We start from the raw sequence: 18674 nt of genomic DNA, 5'->3' as shown, positions 1-18674 counted from the left end.
GTCCAGTCTGTTGGCTCCGCCCAGCTCGGCTGTGATTGGTCAGTTCGGAAAAGAGCAAATAAAACATTAATGGTCGCTCTTCATCAGGCTGTGGATGCTCTTGGTAGCGCTGTGTAACGGTTACAGCCATTTGGGTATAACGCTTTGTATCTTCTGAGGTGGGTGATGTCATTTTTTTAACGGCCTCGTAGAGTTAATGTTGTTCCTTTGAGTTGATGTCGGTTAGCTCGCTTAAGCTAGTCTGGTCGGTGAGTTAATGAGGTCAACGTTGGGCTAACTGTTAGCTGGTAGCTAATAACTGAAATGTGTCATAATTTGTTGTGCAAACCTTGTGACAGGTGACGGTAAATAACGTAGTTATCTTACCAATGTAAATTTCCATTACGCAGTTATCAATAAGTAAATAGCCAGAACGCCATATAACGTCAACTAAATTGACAAATTTCAACTGATATCCAACCTTTGTTCAGTCGGAAGTCCAGTCCAGAGGTCCACATCTGTAAACCGGGCCCTGTTCTGTTCTACTCTGGGCTTTATTTGACACTAACCTGGGTTTTTCTGTTCAAAGATGTCTTAAAATGAATCACAAGCTGGTGTCAGAGAAACATGAGCTTTATGTCTAGCCTGCCAAAAGTGCAGGCTCATTCATGATTAGATGTATGATGCTGAAACCTTTGTATAAACAGTGGTATAGATTTTAGATGAGTCTTCATATGATCTATATCACAGGAGAGGGGGGAGCCACTGACCGCCAACATGTCGAGCAAAAGGGCCAAGGGAAAGAACACCAAGAAGCGTCCTCAACGGGCCACGTCCAACGTGTTCGCCATGTTTGACCAGTCTCAAATCCAGGAGTTCAAGGAGGCCTTCAACATGATCGACCAAAACAGGGACGGTTTTATTGACAAAGAGGACCTTCATGACATGCTGGCCTCGTTAGGTAAACGTAACAATGTGTTTACACACATTTAGACAGCAATAGGAAGGATATATATATTTATATATCCTAATGACTGTGACCATTTTCAAGGTAAGAATCCCACAGATGACTACCTGGAGACGATGATGAACGAAGCGCCGGGCCCGATCAACTTCACCATGTTTCTGACCATGTTCGGAGAGAAGCTGAACGGCACAGATCCTGAGGACGTGATCCGCAACGCTTTTGCCTGCTTTGACGAGGAGGGCACAGGTGAGTCACAAGTTGTTCGACACAAATGTGCGCTGCACTTTTGTGTTGCCGTTTCTCATCCAGACCCAATGTTGTCAGGATATCTTTTTGTTTTATTAGAGACTGTCTGTATTTTAACATCTGAAGTAAAAATCTGTATAGAAAAATGATGGAAAAAGTCTCCTCATGACGGATGAATCGACTCCTCCCACAGGTATAATCCAGGAGGAGTACCTGAGGGAGCTGCTCACTACGATGGGGGACCGGTTTTCGGATGACGAAGTGGACGAGCTCTTCCGAGAGGCGCCCATCGACAAGAAGGGCAACTTCAACTATGTAGCATTCACGCGCATACTAAAGCACGGCGCAAAGGACAAAGATGATTAGTGGCAGCAGCGACTCTAAATCATTGTGGCTTTCCACTCAAGGTAGAACAGCTATGTCCTGTTATTGGGCTCATGGCAGGCTTCACTGTGGTATAGCTCACTGAAGTCCATTTGTTTAAGCTGCTTGTGGGACCATACTGTACCACTGGGACCCCCCCCCCCCCCCCCAAAACAACTCCTCAACCCCTTCTCTCAAAGCTCATTTGCACATCTGTATAAACACGATAGGGTCTGTATAAGAGAGTTAAGATGTATGAAAAGACCCACGTGGATAAAGCTGGAAATAAAAGGAAACAAGGAGGTTGTTGGCGTGACTGTTTGGTTTTTACTGAATCATTCGTATTTTGTTGTAAATGAAGAGTTTCATGATTAAAGTGTGGTGTCAGCTGAATAATCAATACTCTATTCATGTTTTCAGTGGCTTTATTTTAAAACAAAGGAAAATAGATGTGATGGTTGAACACAAAGACAATTCCACAGTTCACACTAACGTCAAAGATGCGTGGTACACTGGATCAGTCCCTGGATTAAAACAAAAGGTGCTGGCTCGGTGTAGAGTAACATACACACCGAATGGCTGAAGGTTTGTGGACAGCATTGTCTACTTATTTTTCTATTTATAACTGTGCTAGAGGAGCAGTTTTCTTGATTCATTTATTTAATCCTTTGGTCTATAAAATGTTGCCCGTCATATTTTTCTGATGCCATCAAATTGCTTCACAAAGCAGCAAGTCTCTGACCAACGATTATCATGATTATCAAAATAGTCACCAATTTATTTTACTTCAATCAACAAATGGTTTCAGCCGTAGTTTGGGGTTGGCCCCTTAGTTCCAATGATTCAAATTGTATATTAGACAAAAGGACCCCGTGTGCAGATCTGGGCCCTTGTTTTCATTTTAACGTGGCAATTCTATCCAGCACTATTTTAGGATGTTTTAAAAAGAGATCTACATATTTTGTTCACAAATCAAAAGCACCTGTGATCCTTTCACAGAGTGACTGTGGTTACAACATCTTGAGGAGCACTTTCATCTCTCTTTAACCCAGAGGTTGTATCCCAGATGTACCAAGCATCAGCACCAATAACCAGCCTCCTCCTGTTCACAGGATCCTCTGTGATGAGGACTCTCTCGTACACATCAACCCAACAATAAATAGACACGGATCGCATCCACACTTGACGCTTTCTGTACACTTTGCAGTTGCTCACAGAGCAATGTATAGCACACGATACGGGCGACTCGGTCCGCCCGCTCTAATCCGCCATAGCGAGATTTTTCGACTGGATCTTTGATAGGTGGTCTGATATACAAGCCTCGATCTTGTCACACTGGGCCAGGAAGTCCTATTGACAGATAACAATCCCACTTAGTAATATGCACAGTGATTTTCAATTAAAACATGCTGGTGACACACAAAAAAAGGGGGGTTACCTGCACAGTCTTTACAAGTCCCTTTTTCTTCAGTTTGCAGTCATTGAAATTGTCTTGGATACTCTGTTGAAAAGAAGAAACAATTACAATTAAATACAAATTAATTTCGATCAACAATGGAGACAACAAGGAAAGCAACTACATATGAAAAAGAAAGATCACCAGGGTGTCAATCTGCTCCAGGATCTTCATGAACTGTTCAGCTGCTATTTTCACTCTGTGGTCCAGTTTACCCAACGCCTCCGCCTGCAGGCCTTTGGCCAGGAAGCCCTGTGGAAAAAAAATGGATGATAAATAAAGAATCTTAACAGAAATTTCTTTCAAAATATATGTTGAATAACAGATCAGACCAATGCAGGAAGACTATGCATCTTAAAAACACACAATTGATGGCTTACATTCTTGAGTCCGGTCAACTCCCCGTCGACATTCTCCAGCTTTTTAGCCGTCTGTTCCACAGACTTCTCGATGTCTTTCAGCTTCTTCAGCTCGGCTTCTTCCTCGGGACTGTTCTGTTTGTGGATCGTTGGCAGTATTTGATTAAATATATATCGTCACGCATCAGAGAAATCACATGTGTAAAGAAGGCCTTACCCGTTTTCCAATCAGCATGAGTTTGCAGCCCTCTTTTACTCCATAGCTGGACAGACTCTCCTCCACGTCCTTCAGCGATTTCCCTGGAATGTCAGGATGGATCAGGCTCGGTTAGACCTAAATATATAATACGATATTATTTGAAAGAAACAAGAGACCCAGAGCCTACCTTTGAAGATGAGCTTCTGTGAGGTTTGAGGAACTCCAGTAGCTTTGGTGAGAGCATCAGAGAGGTCCTTGACAATGGGGCCCTTGTCTTCATCCTGGCCAGTTAATGTGATGCTGTGCTTAGTGGATCCTGGAGTGGGAGAAGTCATTTGGATTCATGCATGGCCATGTATCATTGTCCCTCAAATAATGCTTTGAAACCGCATGTTAGTGACGTTAAAATTACTAGTAGCCTAGAGTTTAAAAAAGTGTTCATGTTTCGCCAAACCCTTTGTGTGTCAAGAATATCGATATCGAAAGATATTACAATAATACATCTTGATAAAATCACGTTATGCAGCTATGAAACAAAGAAAGACAGTGAAACATCCGAGGGCAACGTTTCAGTCATTTTAAGCGTATCGAGGCATAAAATACATTCAACTGTACTAAGTTAAAGCTATCTTCACTATAGCTACATTAGCTAACCAATTCATAGCTACTGAAACTTACAATCTTTATATATTTAACGTTATTTGTCATCTCGCAACAATCGTGTAGCATCGTGCAAAGTCCGTATTACCGTATGCAACTGTCACTGTAATCGTTTGCGCTGACATTTTGCTTTTTATCGTCCTTTAATCACAACATGAATCACACGGTTGGTGCTATCAGGCTATAACTGTTGCTGATTGCTAACTAACTACTTCCGGAACGGACCGGAAACAGTTATTCTAACGTCGGTCTCAAAAGTATAGCGATATATATATTTTGTTAAATACTTTATCTATTTGTCGTTGTCAACGAAATGGTCGGCTACATACAAACACCATATTTTAATAGAAACTGGTCATGACAGCGACGTATACAGAATCTATTAAAAAGGTCCAAACATACGGTAATCAATGTCAAACTAAATTTTTATAAATTTTTCACGACAGCCGTTCAACGCCAAACATTGTCTGTGGGAAAAGTTATCGGTCTCGGTGTTCAGACAGCATGCTTAATATCCAGAAAACAAATACGACTGTGCTCAAACGTTTTGAGGTTGTGCATCCTACCAGGCTGTCAACGGGCTCTGTGGCGCAATGGATAGCGCATTGGACTTCTAGTATTCTACATGAGCAGTCATTCAAAGGTTGTGGGTTCGAGTCCCACCAGAGTCGGATTTTTAAATATGCCGACCAATACGCTGCAAACGGGTTTCTTGTCACTATAAATAATCAGTAATACCCGAGTACATAACTTATTCTACCCCACGAGGAGTATTTATACTCTGGAGTTCAATGATTTGAACTTTTAACGAGAATGTAAATTATTCATGTCAAACGTCCTCATATGTCTGGTAATATACCAGATGCATGTACAAGAAATATCGCTGTCTATGGGAATGTGCAAATGTTCAAAACGTCTGGAGTGATGTTATGAAATGTTTGTCAGAGATGTTTAGTTTCATTTTCATAACTTTTTAGACATACATTTGCTTGATAAACATGGTTGGAACAGTTTAGATGTAATGTATAGGACAAGTTGTTAAAGTATTAGAATTGTTAAATGTTTTGAAACTTATCTTTAGCAACAAAAACAAGCTTTTTAAAAAAAAAACTTTTGCATGTCTCATAATCCGTCCATGCCTTCAACAGTTAAATATATATCTAGAGCTGGACCAAAGTGATACTACATACAGTAGTCAGAGACAAGTAAAGACCTCCTTGCTTGCGAAAAGCCTGATGAAACGGTCCCCGAGGAGAGCATTACCAGGCTCTGTGGCGCAATGGATAGCGCGTTGGACTTCTAGCACAAAATGAGTAGTCATTCAAAGGCTGTGGGTTCGAGTCCCACCAGAGTCGGACTTTTAATTATACAGACCAAATGCTCCAAACGGTTTTCTTGCGACTATAAATAATCAGTAATGCCTGAGTGACCAACCTCATCTACCCCATGATAAGTGTTTGTACTCTGGAGTTAAATTATTTGAACTTTAAATAAGAATGTAAATTACTCAAATGAAATTTCCTCATATGTCTGTAATATAACTGATGCATGTTCAATAAAGATACTTCGCTGTCTATGGGAATGTGCAAAGTTTCAAAACGTCTGGAGGGATGTTATAAAATGTTTGTTATGGGTTAAATATCAAACTCTGTGTTCTTGGAACAGCCTATACCTGGATAACTTCATACAAACATACATATACAGTATATATGTGTATATATACATTCAAAACAACATCTACAATTCTGCACCCAGGGCACCCAGGGGCCCAAAGCGGCAGACCTTCACATGAAAAATGTCACTCGAAGAGACACGTACCGAACAGGAAAAGCTGCTGCTGACGCTGCTGAAGTGAAAGCATCACAGTATACTAACCTCAACACGCATAGAGAAAGAGCATAACAATGAACGAGACAAGTAGAATAAAACAGAAATACTCAAGTAAAACACAAGTACCTCAAACTGAGGATCGCCTCCAAGACTGGATGTGTGAGCCAATAGTTTATGTTCCACTGGAGGATTCGCCACAGACTGAAATCCACTTCCTAATGTACTTTTATGATGTATTAAGCCATGATATAATTGTTTTGAGTTGGAAACATCGAGTTGTACTGTACTGTCTTGGGTTGGAGGCAAAGATGTGTTTAAATATATTGAAGTGATTCTATAACAATGTGTTGATTTTGTTTCAATCATACACCGCCGGGCTAGCCGTTGCTCCCCGGTCTTTATGCTGAGCTAAGCGTCTTCTGGCTGTAGCCTCATACAAATGGACACGTATCAGAGTGCTATCAACCTTCTCCAACGCTCTCTTCTCGTGTGCGGCTCAATATGGGCCCACATCTCCATGTCAGGTTGGACTTTTACAAAAAAATGACGAACCAAAAACATTCGAGATTAAATTAAACCACATCATTTATTTCGCATGCTTCAAATAACTTGCAGACATGTATTTGAACAGGCTCTAAGGGAATCATCTCCACACAACGGTAGAGACTGACCAACACACAAGACTAGAACACAAGTGAGACAAATAAAAAATGAAGTTAGTAATACTGGTGATGGACGAGACACGTGTCAGACAGGAGGACAGAGGGAATAGTGTTTTAAAAAAAGGTTCAGTGTGTTACAAGGCCACATGCTAGCACGGTAGTGGTAACAGTACACAACCCACCACCAGGGCAGCTTCCAAAATCCTAGTGTTCTCAGGTCAAGTGTTTTGCATGTATAAATGTTACTCGACATATAAAAGTGTTTTCAGTTGAAGTGCAGTTGTTTTAGTCCGTTCCTTGTTTATGAGGCAGGAATCTGGGGCAGCCCGAACTCATCCACCAAAACGCCATCCTGAAAAACAAAAAAGAAGAATGTGAAGAAAACACTTAAATGACGGCCTTCACATGCGAAACACACCTCATAACACACACTTTACTTCCATGTACTTTCAATGCTGTAGCGTTCCCAATCCGTGAGTACAAAGTCAGTTCCGGTGACCACTGTGTTACCTTGTTTGTCTTGCTGTCACTGGGGATTCCCTCAGGGATGGACGGGGCGGCCGAGGCCTCATCCAGGTAGGAGTTGTCATCGTCCAGCAGCAGCTCATCACCCAGAGCGTCGAGCTCTGAAAGCACAGTCACACAGTCACTGGAGTGCTGGACACACTGGCGTTAATGGGACAATGACATTGTTATTTTGTTTAGAATACAAGGATTTTTCTCTCCCACTGATGCTTTGGGAGAAAAAATGTCTCTGCTTGTTTCTCCATCTAAACTCTCACGTTGGTCGCAAGAGCTGCGTCCCAAATACGGGCATAACCTTGTGAAGTCCGTATTTTCACACATAAGTGTCAAAAAAGGCCTGTCGGATTCAAAGGGTTCCCCCTCATCAACCTCCTGCTACTCAGGTTTAGAAGACACCGCTTGTGTATCCATCATGTAAGTCAGATAAACACATGTTATATGGATGGATATGCCATCAACCTGATAGACTTTTGTTCTTAATACATTTTTAAAAAGTCAGAAATTGTGGTCTCATGGGAACATAAAATCTATTTTTACCGTCCCTGCTGTGAGCTTTGTGTTCGCACTAACTTCTGTTAAATGTTGGTGGTTTAAATACATTTGAAGTTGTTCCATAGATGAAGGTGTCTGCGCAGAAACTGGAAGCGGAATAAAGATGCCGGAGGCAGTCGGGGTATACCTGCTTCCAGATCGTCCTCATCTATCTCTGGAGTGCCGTAGTTGCGGCTCAAGGCCTCTTGCACCTCGCCTGCATCCTCCATCATGTCCTCCAGTTGGTCCTGTAAATCCTAAAAATTCAAATACACGGGACCACTTAATACGTCCGACATCTCTGACAGGAACAACTGGAGCATTGATTTTTACTTAAGGCCAGCAGTAAGATGCAAATACATGTTTCTTTTTTCAAATTCTGTGTTAGAGTGATTTACCATTTGGTACGTAGCATTCACAATAAATAATAATAACTCGCCAAACATACGTCAATCTGATCAAGTTTGACGTCCTTGTACGCTCTTTTCATTTCCTTTGCGCCGATCTTCATGGCCTCCACCTGGCAACAGAAAATAAATTGCACAAGTTATATTTAGTCACTGGTAACAAGAACTCGATCAGCACTGAAAGTTTTTTCAGGTACAGACACATTAACCTCACCCGCCAGATGTTTTATAACACTGAACATTATGAGAAGCCGTCGTTAGAAACAGTTTGGAAAAGCCCAAAAATGACGTGGCAGGTGATTGGATGAACCATCTGTCAATCAAACTCTTACTGTCGCGAGTCCGCAGAAAAGTTTTCCATCAAAGAAAGTCCTCAGTGACATTCTTTGCTCTTCTTTCAGTTAAGAAACAACTTCTGATACGACTGATGCTGTTGCACGTAACAGCCAGTAGCTCCTGATTGGTCCGTGCTCTGGCTTAAACACATGACTTGAAGCCTGTCAAAGTGTGGCCGTGTGTATTTATGCCAGAATGTAACGGCCGTGAAACAGTCAGAAATAAACGTTTGATTTCTCTGATTCACTGCTTTGTTAACGTCGCTCTCTCTCTCTCTCTTCATTCACTCTATAGCTCGCTCGACCATCCCAAACTGCTGAGTGTTTCATGAAGTGGTGTGGCTCTTACTGTGGTTTTGGTGTCCTTTAATGTCTGGATTGTGTAGTTTGCCTGCTCCATGTTAAAGGACTGCTGAGCCAGCTGCTCTCTTTGACCTTCATACCTGTGTAAAAACAATGCAGTTGGTTTTAAAACAATGGTTTTTGCACATCATCTTTTTTTAAAGCTCGGTTCTAATTACTATGCTACCAATACTGGATACTTGAGGCTGATATTTGAGCATTTAAAATATACATATACCTCGATAGTGATAAGTTTAAATTAGCCAGTGGTATCAGCCTGATTAACATACAGGTCAGACTCTGTATTAAAACATAACAAAGAGTAAAAACAGTGTATTATAGGACTCACATTCTCTTTTGCTTCAGGACTCTCATCGCCTTCTGTTTCACCATGTTCTGCATTCAAACAGGGAATAAACAAAACGGGTGTTTTTCAACATTCTCCAAAACAATCCGGCAACCTTCACAATTCCTTCCAGCTGATTGTGTTGCGAGCGCGTTACCTTCGAGGGCCCGTCTCTCATCTTCTTCATCTGATCCTTGTACTTCACAAGTTCAGCGTCTAGTCTGCCGATCTTCTTCTCGATGGACTCTGATCTCGCATCAACCTGAGTAAGGAGGAGAATAGTTAGAGTAAGGACTTAGCATCCTAGCAGACCAAACACAGAATATCTATGTCAATGCTCAATATCCTCCTAATATGATTAGAGATATTTCAAAGGGTTTTATGTACTCCAAGCCAAAAATAAAAGTCCAGTGTGTGTTTAGATCCATGTTCAATGCATGTTTCTCTGTGAGTTATGTTGAAATCACTCAAACGACTGATGTTATACTCCTTAAAAACCGACGCCCTTAAATGTCATGACAGTTTGACAGCTGACTTGAGACATTGATGTGTCCACAGTGTCTGAACGGATTGTGATGAATTAATAACGCTTCATCTCTACTTCTCCAAACCAGGAGGAAAATACACACGAGAGAGGTTGTGTTTATGTTTGATAGCATGTTAGCTTGCTAGCACTGTATGCTGTTGTTGTGGCCATGCTAGCTTTGTAACGGTACCGTTAGATCACGCGACATAAACAACAACACATCTCAGCCTGATGGTACTCACGTTGCCGATACAGTCCGACAGATTCGGAGGTGGCGTTTTCGGCTTTCCGCGTCCAAATATTCTGTTCATCTTCCAATTGACCACGAAGCGTTTTTAGCTTTCTTTAGAGTATACAAAAAAAAAATCAGATGTAAAAGGATTTCTTCATTGAAGACACCCGGAAGTAACTGTTCGGACGCAAACGGTTCCCATTGGTCGACGTATACAGTTCTGACCAATGACGTTTTTTTCTTTATTTTCTTTTTGCACACCACACGCCTGCCCCCGTGTGGTGTGCACACGCATTGCAGCTGTAATGAAAACGAATTGTCCCCGTAGACTCTGCATCAATACTATGAAGGACAGAAATGAAATCCAATTGATTTAAATTGCAAGCTTTATTTTTGACTTTGTTGCACATGTGTGAAGCGTGGTTTTACGTTAATACCGGAAACATACGGCAAAAAATCCAACCGATACAGTTAATTTACAATGCAGCAGCACATTATACACATATGGTGCTCAAACCTGGGCTGAGTTCGATCATTTGTTTATGAATACAATCATCATATCAGTATTAGAGGAATAGTGAAGAAACACATAACCAACAGTGGGACGTACTCAGTAAGACTTCAGTTTTCTCAGAGATAATGCTACAATGCTTATCAGGGTATACTTTAATGCTCGTAAAGGGGAAAAAAGTAATTACAAACATGAATGTTGCTAATTGCTGATCTTTTAGAGAAAGCATAACAGCTAGAGGCCAAATAAGGCACACAAAACCAGGCACAAAAATCAGATTTAGACAGATAGACACATTCATGGGTTGCTCGGCAAAAGCCTTTGATTTCATGACTCCTATAAAAGCCACAATAATTAAGGAAACCAAGACAATAAATCAGTTTGTTTTTGCTTTTACGAGGATAAACTCGTAAATGCATTGTTAATATTCCTTCAGATGAGCAGAGATTTACAGTATAAACACTCAATTGCACGAAACACCCAAAGGCATGTTGTGTAGATACAGTATGGTATTCTAATGGAGCCCTGTTCCCCAGTTTTCACATGTACTACTAGTTCAGACAAGAACATGTCAGGATGGCAACGCTATGTACAATATTTCACACCTCCTCAATGCAACATCACGGCTGGGAATCTGTAAAGGTGTGGAGCCGTGTCAGATGCAATAATGTGATAATAGTTTCTTAAAGCACAACGTTCATCTAAGAACACACTGTTTCGACACCGTAGCCTCATCAAAGACAGCCATCTTGTCAAGAAGGAAATACTTTGGTTCAGTATCTTCTTGTGGTGAAATATAGAGGATGATCCCTGAGAGGTTATTAAATATTCTGCATTCTCCAATAATATATCGACTCTTCAGGAATTTACAATTCAGCAAAGCACCAAACTGCAATTCACATAAAACAGGTTTAAAACAATGCTCATAATGAAGTCCCCCCCCCCCCCCCCCCAAAAGAAATCAATTACTTGTTTTCATTTTCTGCACAAAATACCAGTTGATCTTTTTATGCATACTGTATCAATCACTTTTATATGAAGGCCTATAGTACACTTTACAGGTCAGGTAAACAAAATGTGATCAAGCTACGTCATGAAATACTTTTGGTTTGTGTTGTCTGGACATCTTTTATCATATTTTCATTGTTGACGTCAACAATGTGAGAAACAGCATGAAAAAAAGTACATGTTTTGAGTTACATTTCAGCTTTACACAATACGAAACAATATTCAGTGATTTAGTATCAGCTGGGTTGTTATAAGATGCGTCTTTGAACATCATCGTCACATAGGTGTTATTCCATATTTTTCTAAATATCAACAAATCCCATCAAAACAACAACAACAACAATAACATGTTCGTCTGTTTTCTCAATACTTTCTGATATATATATATATAGCTGGGTACTGTCGATTGTGCTAATATAACTCTAACAAGAGTAAATTGTGTATTTGTTGGGGACTATTGTCAGTGGTGGATTGCCCTCAGGAAGAGTGCCGACCTTTGAAGCAAATTCTTCATTGCAGCAATTTCCGGGTCCGTCAAGTGATGCTATGGGCCCCGTTTCTTTTTGCAGTAAATCTATTTCCCAGTACTGACACTTGAATGGCCCTTATTTAAATCTTTAGATCATAAAAGTTGTAAAATGCACTCATACCAGCATCAAATTATTTCCATTCCTCTGTTCACATGAATGAGCTGAGAACGAGGCTGGACCGAGGGCTCGGAGACGGCGTTAAAGAAAACGCTAGTGCGCTTGCCGAATGGGCCCCATGGATGCCGAATGGGCCCCAAGATCGGGTATTTTATACTCGTTAAACGTTTTATGTGCCACTGAGCAACTTTCATGGGAATGAAACGGGGTGCCGCCTCCAACATGGTGTCCACGTCTCTTTATACATCCATTGGTTAATACAGAATAAGATAAATGCTCATGTCCATCATAATGAAGGAACATGTCAATAGTTTTTAAATTCTGTGATGGTTTTCATGAGATTAGTTGACAATAAGAAGACTATCACCAGATTATCTTCAAAGTGAATCTGCTTCTGGATTCTCTGACCAATAAATAAATAACAACTCTCTGTTTAGCTGTTCCCTCAGATAGAAGTGGTGACTTGAGTCAATCCCCGGTCATCGGAGTCCTCCCAGCCCTGATAGGGCATGGAGGACGAGTCCATGGATAGTCATACGGGCCTGGCCTGCCTCATATCTCCTCGGGCTTCTGTGGGACACGAGTGGTCCCGCAGGGTGCTCCTCACCTGGCTCAACCCGTGAGAGTTTCTGTGTCCTTTGACGCCAGGGCAGCAAAAATCCCTGAAGCACCTCTTGAAGTTCTCATCCAGGAAGGCGTAGAGGATGGGGTTGAGGCTGCTGTTGGTGTAGCCCAGCGCCACGCAGAAGAAGTAGGCGGCCATGACAGCGGTGGTCTCTGGCACGTTGCCAGAGAGCGCCTTGACTAAGATGAAGATGTGGATGGGCGTCCAGCACACCACAAAGACGGCGACCACCACCAGAACCAAGCGGGTGATCCGGCGCAGGTTGCGGTCCTTCTCGCGTGAGCCTGACAGCAGGCGCACGCTCTTCAGTCGCATGACCATCAGCGTGTAGCAGACGGTGATGATGATGACGGGTAACACAAAGCCAAAGATGAAGACACAGATCTTCATCAGGGTGTCCCAGTAGCTGTAGGGTTCAGGGAACTGAAGGGCACACTCTGTAGTCCCTGTTAGTTACAGAACAACAGAGTTGACCAGTCACACACATCATGTGTAATCCAGTAAAAACAAACAAGCCTAAGAGTGTACGAATTAATCAACCAATTATAATTTCTCCCATGAGGACATATTTTGTAAAATGATATGCTGTTGTATTATATCCTCATTGATGATCCGTTTATACATCAGCCGCCACGTATTGGTCCCCACGGGAGGAGACAGTTAAAATGCATTACGCTTACAACTACAATACAGTGTGTTATAAAAACATCTGTTAAATGTTTATCAGCTATTTATACATAAAGTAAAGTGTCAACCTCATGGTGATGCTCGAGGAAAAGTCAGGGGATCATTAAAATCAGAAGAATTAATTCTCTGGAAATCATGAATGTCTGTTGAGATGTTTCAGTCTGAACCAACGTGTTGAACGGACAGCAAGTGATTCAATGTCCATCCATTGGCCGTGGTTAAAAACTATAATTGGTAGAATCAGATGCATCAGCTCTAGGCAAAGTGCATTGTGCTTTATCATTGTGAACATGAAGAATCTATCACACTGTCGCTGAAAGAACAAAACCTTCAAGCTCTCTTCTCAATCTAGGAGGACCAATCATGACTGTCATTGCTTCATCTCGTCAGATCTCTGTCATGGGATCTCGTTTAAACCTATACGGAGCATCCTCTTCAGTGGTATTTGAAGGAGGATTCATGCAGATAATTGTGACGGTTCAATTGAGAATTAATGGCAAAGGTAGGCCTACTACAAATGAAGTGGGGCTTCAGGTTTGACATTGCCTGAAAGAGTTCCTTCGTCTCCATAGCAGACAGAGATGTAATACATCTGAGGGTTATGAGTAGAAAGACTGACAGACCCTGTGGAGTCATACCAGTGTGAATGTATGTCATGTCAAGGTACCGTTATTGGTCTTCGTGCTGCCAAGTATCATGGCCGGGATCCCAGCAGCAGACGACAGCACCCAGATGATCACGTTGATGATCTTGGCCTTGACAGGCGTGCGGAAATCCAGGGCCTTGATGGGGTGGCACACGGCCACGTAGCGGTCCACGCTCATCATGGTCAGGGTCAGGATGCTGGTGAACATGTTGTAGTAATCGATGGAGATGAAGACTTTGCACGCCACCTCGCCAAACGGCCAGGAGCTGAGCAGGTAGTCGGTGCTCTGGAAGGGCATGGTGGTGGTGACCAGAGCGTCGGCCACAGCCAGGTTGAAGATGTAGATGTTGGTGGCTGTTTTCATTTTGGTGTATCTGTTGTGGGGGGGGGGGGGGGGGGGACATTGAGAGGTTAAATGGATTTGATTAGTTTGTCTCAGGTTTTCTTTTCTTTTTTTATTGAAATCCTTTCACAGATGATCAAGGTTAATGAAATCACTTTTTGAGATAAGGATTAATTGTCACCGTGCTCTGCACCTTTCCTGATAAACAGACACAACTTAAGTAGCCAAAACAAATACAACACAAAGGGAGATATCTTGCCTATTCAAGCCTTTAAAATGTCAAGGTTTATCTCACATTCAACACTTGCAATAAAAAGACCTTAATGAGGCTTTAAACTGATTCACTGTTCACTGCAAAGCTTGTTACAATCTATAACGCAGTGTCGTCACTGGTGGAGAAAGAAATAGCTCAGGATTCTGGATTCACATGCACGGGAAAGGCCATATAAAGGCATACATGTAAACAGCAGTTCCACTGTGATTAATTCGTTCAAATATGAAGACGCACTGAATTTCCTATTGCTTCATGAGCCGTGCGCATGCAGGTATTTCAAACGTCATGAGATGACTGGCATTGTGCTTCTGACTTGATATGAACGACATATTTCAAAGCTGAAAAGAAACTCACCTAATGATGACAAACATCACCAAACAATTTCCCGCTAAACCCACCACGAACACCACGGAGTACATGGCGACTATAATGGGGATGATGGGCGACATGGGCTCGGGTTCAGCGTCCCAGGTGCCGTTGCGTGTGTCGTTGAAGAGGTCCGAGGAGCCGGGTTGCCAGGTGAAGTTTGGGAAACACTCCTCCAGCTGGCCCGGGGGACACCTGTCCTCTTTGTAGATGTGCACCACGCTGCTCTCCATGGTGCTGAACTCGGTCTGCACCGGCCGGGGCTGCTGCTTGGCGTAAAGTGACCGCTCCGAATCAAGCGGAAGTTCCGATGACTCAAAACAAGAAAAACACACAAAAACAACAACAACACACGAAGCAAATTTCTATATGAGGACACATTATGGCTTCAGTGAAGAGGAGCGCAACAGCCCGCGCTCGAGGACATCATTACACAAGACACAAGTGCAACACCAACTTACCTGTTTTTTTTTTTCTTCCAGAAAAGTTCGTGCAAATACAACAACCGATTCCGACTTTCTTACGGGACGCGCAGCCACAGATTAAAATCCGGATGCTGACAGAGACAAATGGTTTCTGGGTAGTTGTGTAGTGTGTTGACGAGCAGACAATTCACTGCCTGTGCCACGGCTGCGTCCCTGACGCTGCGCACTGGCAAGCCCGCACTGCATTCAGTGACATCAGAGGCTGAGCCAACAGATGTGACAGTATCGAGCCAGCAGAACCGATCTCACCCCATGCACAACACTCAGCTGAAAATATAGATTTACATACAATTAACAATTTATTCAGATTTGGTTCTTGTTTTTTCGCACTTTACCTGGTAAAATGGCTCACTAATGACGCCTCACGCTCCAAAGCGGCGACCTGCTTGCTTAGTCAGACATGTTAGCCTTCAACAAATAAATCATTCATATGTCTTGCATTTTAATGAGTTCACAAGTCGCCTGTGTGAAAAGTAAAACAAAATGTGCTGCGATGTCACGTGCCCACCTTTCTGGAAATGTTTAAATTCCCATCAATGCTGTCGTAAGATGTTCCATAGCAGCTCCTGTGAGAGTAATGACTGCATTGCAAACATGTAGAGTCCATATCGGATGTTGAAGAGGCATGAAGTCAGAATGACACTCCACAGCAACCTTCAGAGGATTGCATGCATGTGAACCAGCACCAAATCACAGGCAACGTGTAAAATAACGATGAAGAACAACAATGGAGAGAGGCCTTTAGTGGACCTTCAAATGAAAACAGCTCATTATCTCATCAGAGATGTTTCGACTCCATTTGGTCAGAATCATCCATTTTGCTTTTTGAGTCATTTTCACCATTTCCTTTCAACTCTCATGTGCTCATAACTTGCATCTTTTTTTAAGTGCATTTTCTCGTTGCATTAAAACATGAATCTGACAACAGAAAGACAACATTTAGCTGCACAGAGAGCTTATAACAAAAACAAAAATCTAGCTCTGAATAAAGAATACCCATGTCACAGACCACGCCTCTCTTTCTTTTCTCATCCCAACAGATGAGACAGATTTCATCCAGCACGTAATTAAGTGGGTGCTGTTCCCTTTCCCTCGTTTCATGCACTAACGCTTGTTGCTTGGAGACCCATCATGGCCAGGTTTTGCTTGAGGGAGCTTTTTTGTATGTTTCTATTATTAAGGTGCTGACAGTCTTGAATATGTGAGATGGATGCATTTACAATAGAAGTTCACTGAGGTCCTCAGCCTTGAGCTGACGGTAAAGGTGTGAATCACATCTTTCCTCTTATCAGAGCTTCAATGGAGGAGGACACAATTACAGTATTTATACCCTTAACCCTGATAATGCAGAGAGACACGGGTTACCATGGGGAAAAAGTATTTTCACAAAAGCCCAGGTTTTTCAAGTGTACTTCACCAGTCAATTGATGTCTCGTTTTGCTGTTTTCCATTCCTCAGTCACAATTTGAAAATTGTCACAGCCCTCCACATGCACTGTTAGCCTCCTGTGAAATCTCTTGAACATTCACTGCCGTATTGAGTCGACAACAGAAAGAGCCAAACCAATTCCAGAGATCAAAGAAGCTGTCTCCCTCAGCAGCAACATGTGCTGAGTTCACAGACAGAAACATCCAGGTGACATATGCAAAGACATGTACAGTGTCCTCCTACACCTGTCTGTACCTGTGAAACTCTTTTGACCTTTTTAACAATTCATTCATTATAGAAAAGAGTCCGGCATTACAGTCCAGAAAAGAGTCCGGCATTACAAATTACAGACGATTTACAAACTCCATCCAGCTTCAAATTATAATGAATCATTTCAAAATCTTTAAAAACCTCCTTGGATACGTCACAAATGCATTGTCGCAAAGCACAAATCATCATTGATTGATGAGAGGCCAACATTTGAAAGATATGTCTTCACTGGACTGTGGCGAACAAAAGCCATTTCACACCTCTTCTCTATTTTTCTCCCTCTCAAGACATTTCCAACAAAGAGCTGTCATGAATGTAAATCTACGGGTAATGAGACGTTATTATGAGCTCTACCGTGAGAGCATATGGATCTTTATGGGTGTAATCTGCAGTTGAACAACTCAAATTACATCACATCTCATCTCAGGAACTGATTACTCATTAATGTATGTGTCTGGACCCCTTATAAGTGAATGAATGAATGAATTTTATGAATTTTAATAAAAAATAAAAAATGTAATAAAAATGTAAAACATATTTTAAGAGCAGGTCTAGGACATGGGTTTACTTTTTCCACTATTCACTCCTGCTAGTTTTAGTCCAAACAACTCCTGAGGGAAATATCTGGCTCTTTAGCTGCTAATTACTCCACTATGTTCACCAGCTAGTCGTCGGCTGTGTCTGATTGCTGTTTGGTGCTGAGCAGGCAGAGCACTGTTGGGTCTATCAGATGAAACCAGCTTCCTGAAAAGAAAAAGTTTTTTTTTAAAAGACACCATGCATGTGTAATGAGCGCATTTTGACACGCCGTCACTGACACGTGCAAAACTGACGATAGAGGTAGAGCATCAGTGACCAAGCTGCGTTACTTGACCCATTGGTGTGAGAATGTGCTGTTTATGCGTGTTTTAAGGTGAGTATGTATGTATGACTGTACAACTGTTCATCCAATCTACGTGGCACGTAAGCATTGATTTCAGAATTAAAATGTTGGTTGTGGTAAATAATATGTTTTGGGAAGTGACTTCTTCGACCCGACTCCATACAAACATTGCCATCACTCAGCATCAATTGGCCTCCCAGCATGAGATAACACAGCCTAATGTTACACACGGACGCATTGTTGTCAGGCACAGTGAGCCGTAAATACCACGGTTATTCTGATTCTCCTCAGATGCCGCTTTCATCGGCAGTCTTGTTTTGATTGTCACTATGAGAACGGACAGCCTCAGACCCATGGTGACGCGTGCAAAGGGATTTGATCGACGAAGCAAAGCAACAATACTCTTCTTCTCAGTGAGCTAATGTAACAGTCTGCCGCGCTTCGCAGATGAAGATGTCAAACACAAACAATTTGAAAGCGTGAACTGGAAACATACATCTCACAATATACCTGGACATGTAACACCTCTCTGAGAG

The 18674-nt window shown here is 42.0% G+C and overlaps 4 protein-coding genes across 5 annotated transcripts; 1 reads left to right on the top strand and 3 right to left on the bottom strand.

The window, feature by feature from the left end:
• Positions 1 to 44: 44 nt before the first annotated feature.
• Positions 45 to 1962, top strand: myl12.2 (myosin, light chain 12-2). Of its 2 annotated transcripts, none has more exons than XM_079284392.1 (4): positions 45 to 158; positions 730 to 940; positions 1031 to 1192; positions 1386 to 1962. In XM_079284392.1, exons 2-4 carry the CDS (start codon positions 757 to 759, stop codon positions 1556 to 1558), a joined length of 519 nt encoding a protein of 172 aa, XP_079140518.1. In that variant the 5' UTR covers positions 45 to 158; positions 730 to 756; the 3' UTR covers positions 1559 to 1962. The 2 variants fall into 2 exon arrangements, with proteins under 2 accessions (XP_079140518.1, XP_079140519.1); XM_079284393.1 differs by having other exon boundaries at positions 76 to 134.
• On the bottom strand, positions 1963 to 4438 carry bag1 (BCL2 associated athanogene 1). Its single transcript, XM_079284391.1, has 7 exons — positions 4318 to 4438; positions 3757 to 3885; positions 3588 to 3670; positions 3392 to 3505; positions 3156 to 3263; positions 2994 to 3056; positions 1963 to 2905 (listed from the first exon to the last, which is right to left on the bottom strand). Exons 1-7 carry the CDS (start codon positions 4352 to 4354, stop codon positions 2816 to 2818), a joined length of 624 nt encoding a protein of 207 aa, XP_079140517.1. The 5' UTR covers positions 4355 to 4438; the 3' UTR covers positions 1963 to 2815.
• A 2304-nt stretch (positions 4439 to 6742) lies between these two features.
• On the bottom strand, positions 6743 to 10103 carry LOC306788790 (charged multivesicular body protein 5). Its single transcript, XM_079284445.1, has 8 exons — positions 9976 to 10103; positions 9365 to 9469; positions 9211 to 9257; positions 8869 to 8962; positions 8226 to 8297; positions 7926 to 8034; positions 7232 to 7347; positions 6743 to 7073 (listed from the first exon to the last, which is right to left on the bottom strand). The coding sequence occupies exons 1-8, from the start codon at positions 10042 to 10044 to the stop codon at positions 7023 to 7025; spliced, it is 663 nt and encodes a 220-aa protein (XP_079140571.1). The 5' UTR covers positions 10045 to 10103; the 3' UTR covers positions 6743 to 7022.
• Positions 10104 to 12663: 2560 nt separating this feature from the next.
• oprk1 (opioid receptor, kappa 1) lies at positions 12664 to 15305 on the bottom strand (the record flags this gene model as incomplete). The annotated part of the gene is made up of 3 exons (XM_079284917.1): positions 12664 to 13202; positions 14111 to 14463; positions 15061 to 15305. 3 exons carry the CDS (start codon positions 15303 to 15305, stop codon positions 12664 to 12666), a joined length of 1137 nt encoding a protein of 378 aa, XP_079141043.1.
• Between the last annotated feature and the right edge of the window lie 3369 nt (positions 15306 to 18674).

This window comes from Melanostigma gelatinosum (genome assembly GCF_949748355.1).
Source record: "Melanostigma gelatinosum genome assembly, chromosome: 15".
Taxonomy (NCBI): Eukaryota; Metazoa; Chordata; class Actinopteri; order Perciformes; family Zoarcidae; genus Melanostigma; species Melanostigma gelatinosum.
This window is presented reverse-complemented; position numbering and strand designations above follow the sequence as displayed.

Excerpts from the sequence above, each read along its gene's own strand:
- myl12.2 (XM_079284392.1), top strand. The coding sequence starts at position 757 with ATGTCGAGCAAAAGGGCCAAGGGAAAGAACACCAAGAAGCGTCCTCAA. Across the intron at positions 941-1,030 it reads TGACATGCTGGCCTCGTTAG|GTAAGAATCCCACAGATGAC; the intron begins GTAAACGTAACA and ends ACCATTTTCAAG. Across the intron at positions 1,193-1,385 it reads CTTTGACGAGGAGGGCACAG|GTATAATCCAGGAGGAGTAC; the intron begins GTGAGTCACAAG and ends CTCCTCCCACAG.
- bag1 (XM_079284391.1), bottom strand. The coding sequence starts at position 4,354 with ATGTCAGCGCAAACGATTACAGTGACAGTTGCATACG. Across the intron at positions 3,506-3,587 it reads TCATGCTGATTGGAAAACGG|AACAGTCCCGAGGAAGAAGC; the intron begins GTAAGGCCTTCT and ends ATCCACAAACAG. Across the intron at positions 3,057-3,155 it reads TGGAGCAGATTGACACCCTG|AGTATCCAAGACAATTTCAA; the intron begins GTGATCTTTCTT and ends TCTTTTCAACAG.
- LOC306788790 (XM_079284445.1), bottom strand. The coding sequence starts at position 10,044 with ATGAACAGAATATTTGGACGCGGAAAGCCGAAAACGCCACCTCCGAAT. Across the intron at positions 8,035-8,225 it reads TCAAACTTGATCAGATTGAC|GATTTACAGGACCAACTGGA; the intron begins GTATGTTTGGCG and ends TTGAATTTTTAG. Across the intron at positions 7,074-7,231 it reads GTGACAGCAAGACAAACAAG|GATGGCGTTTTGGTGGATGA; the intron begins GTAACACAGTGG and ends TTTGTTTTTCAG.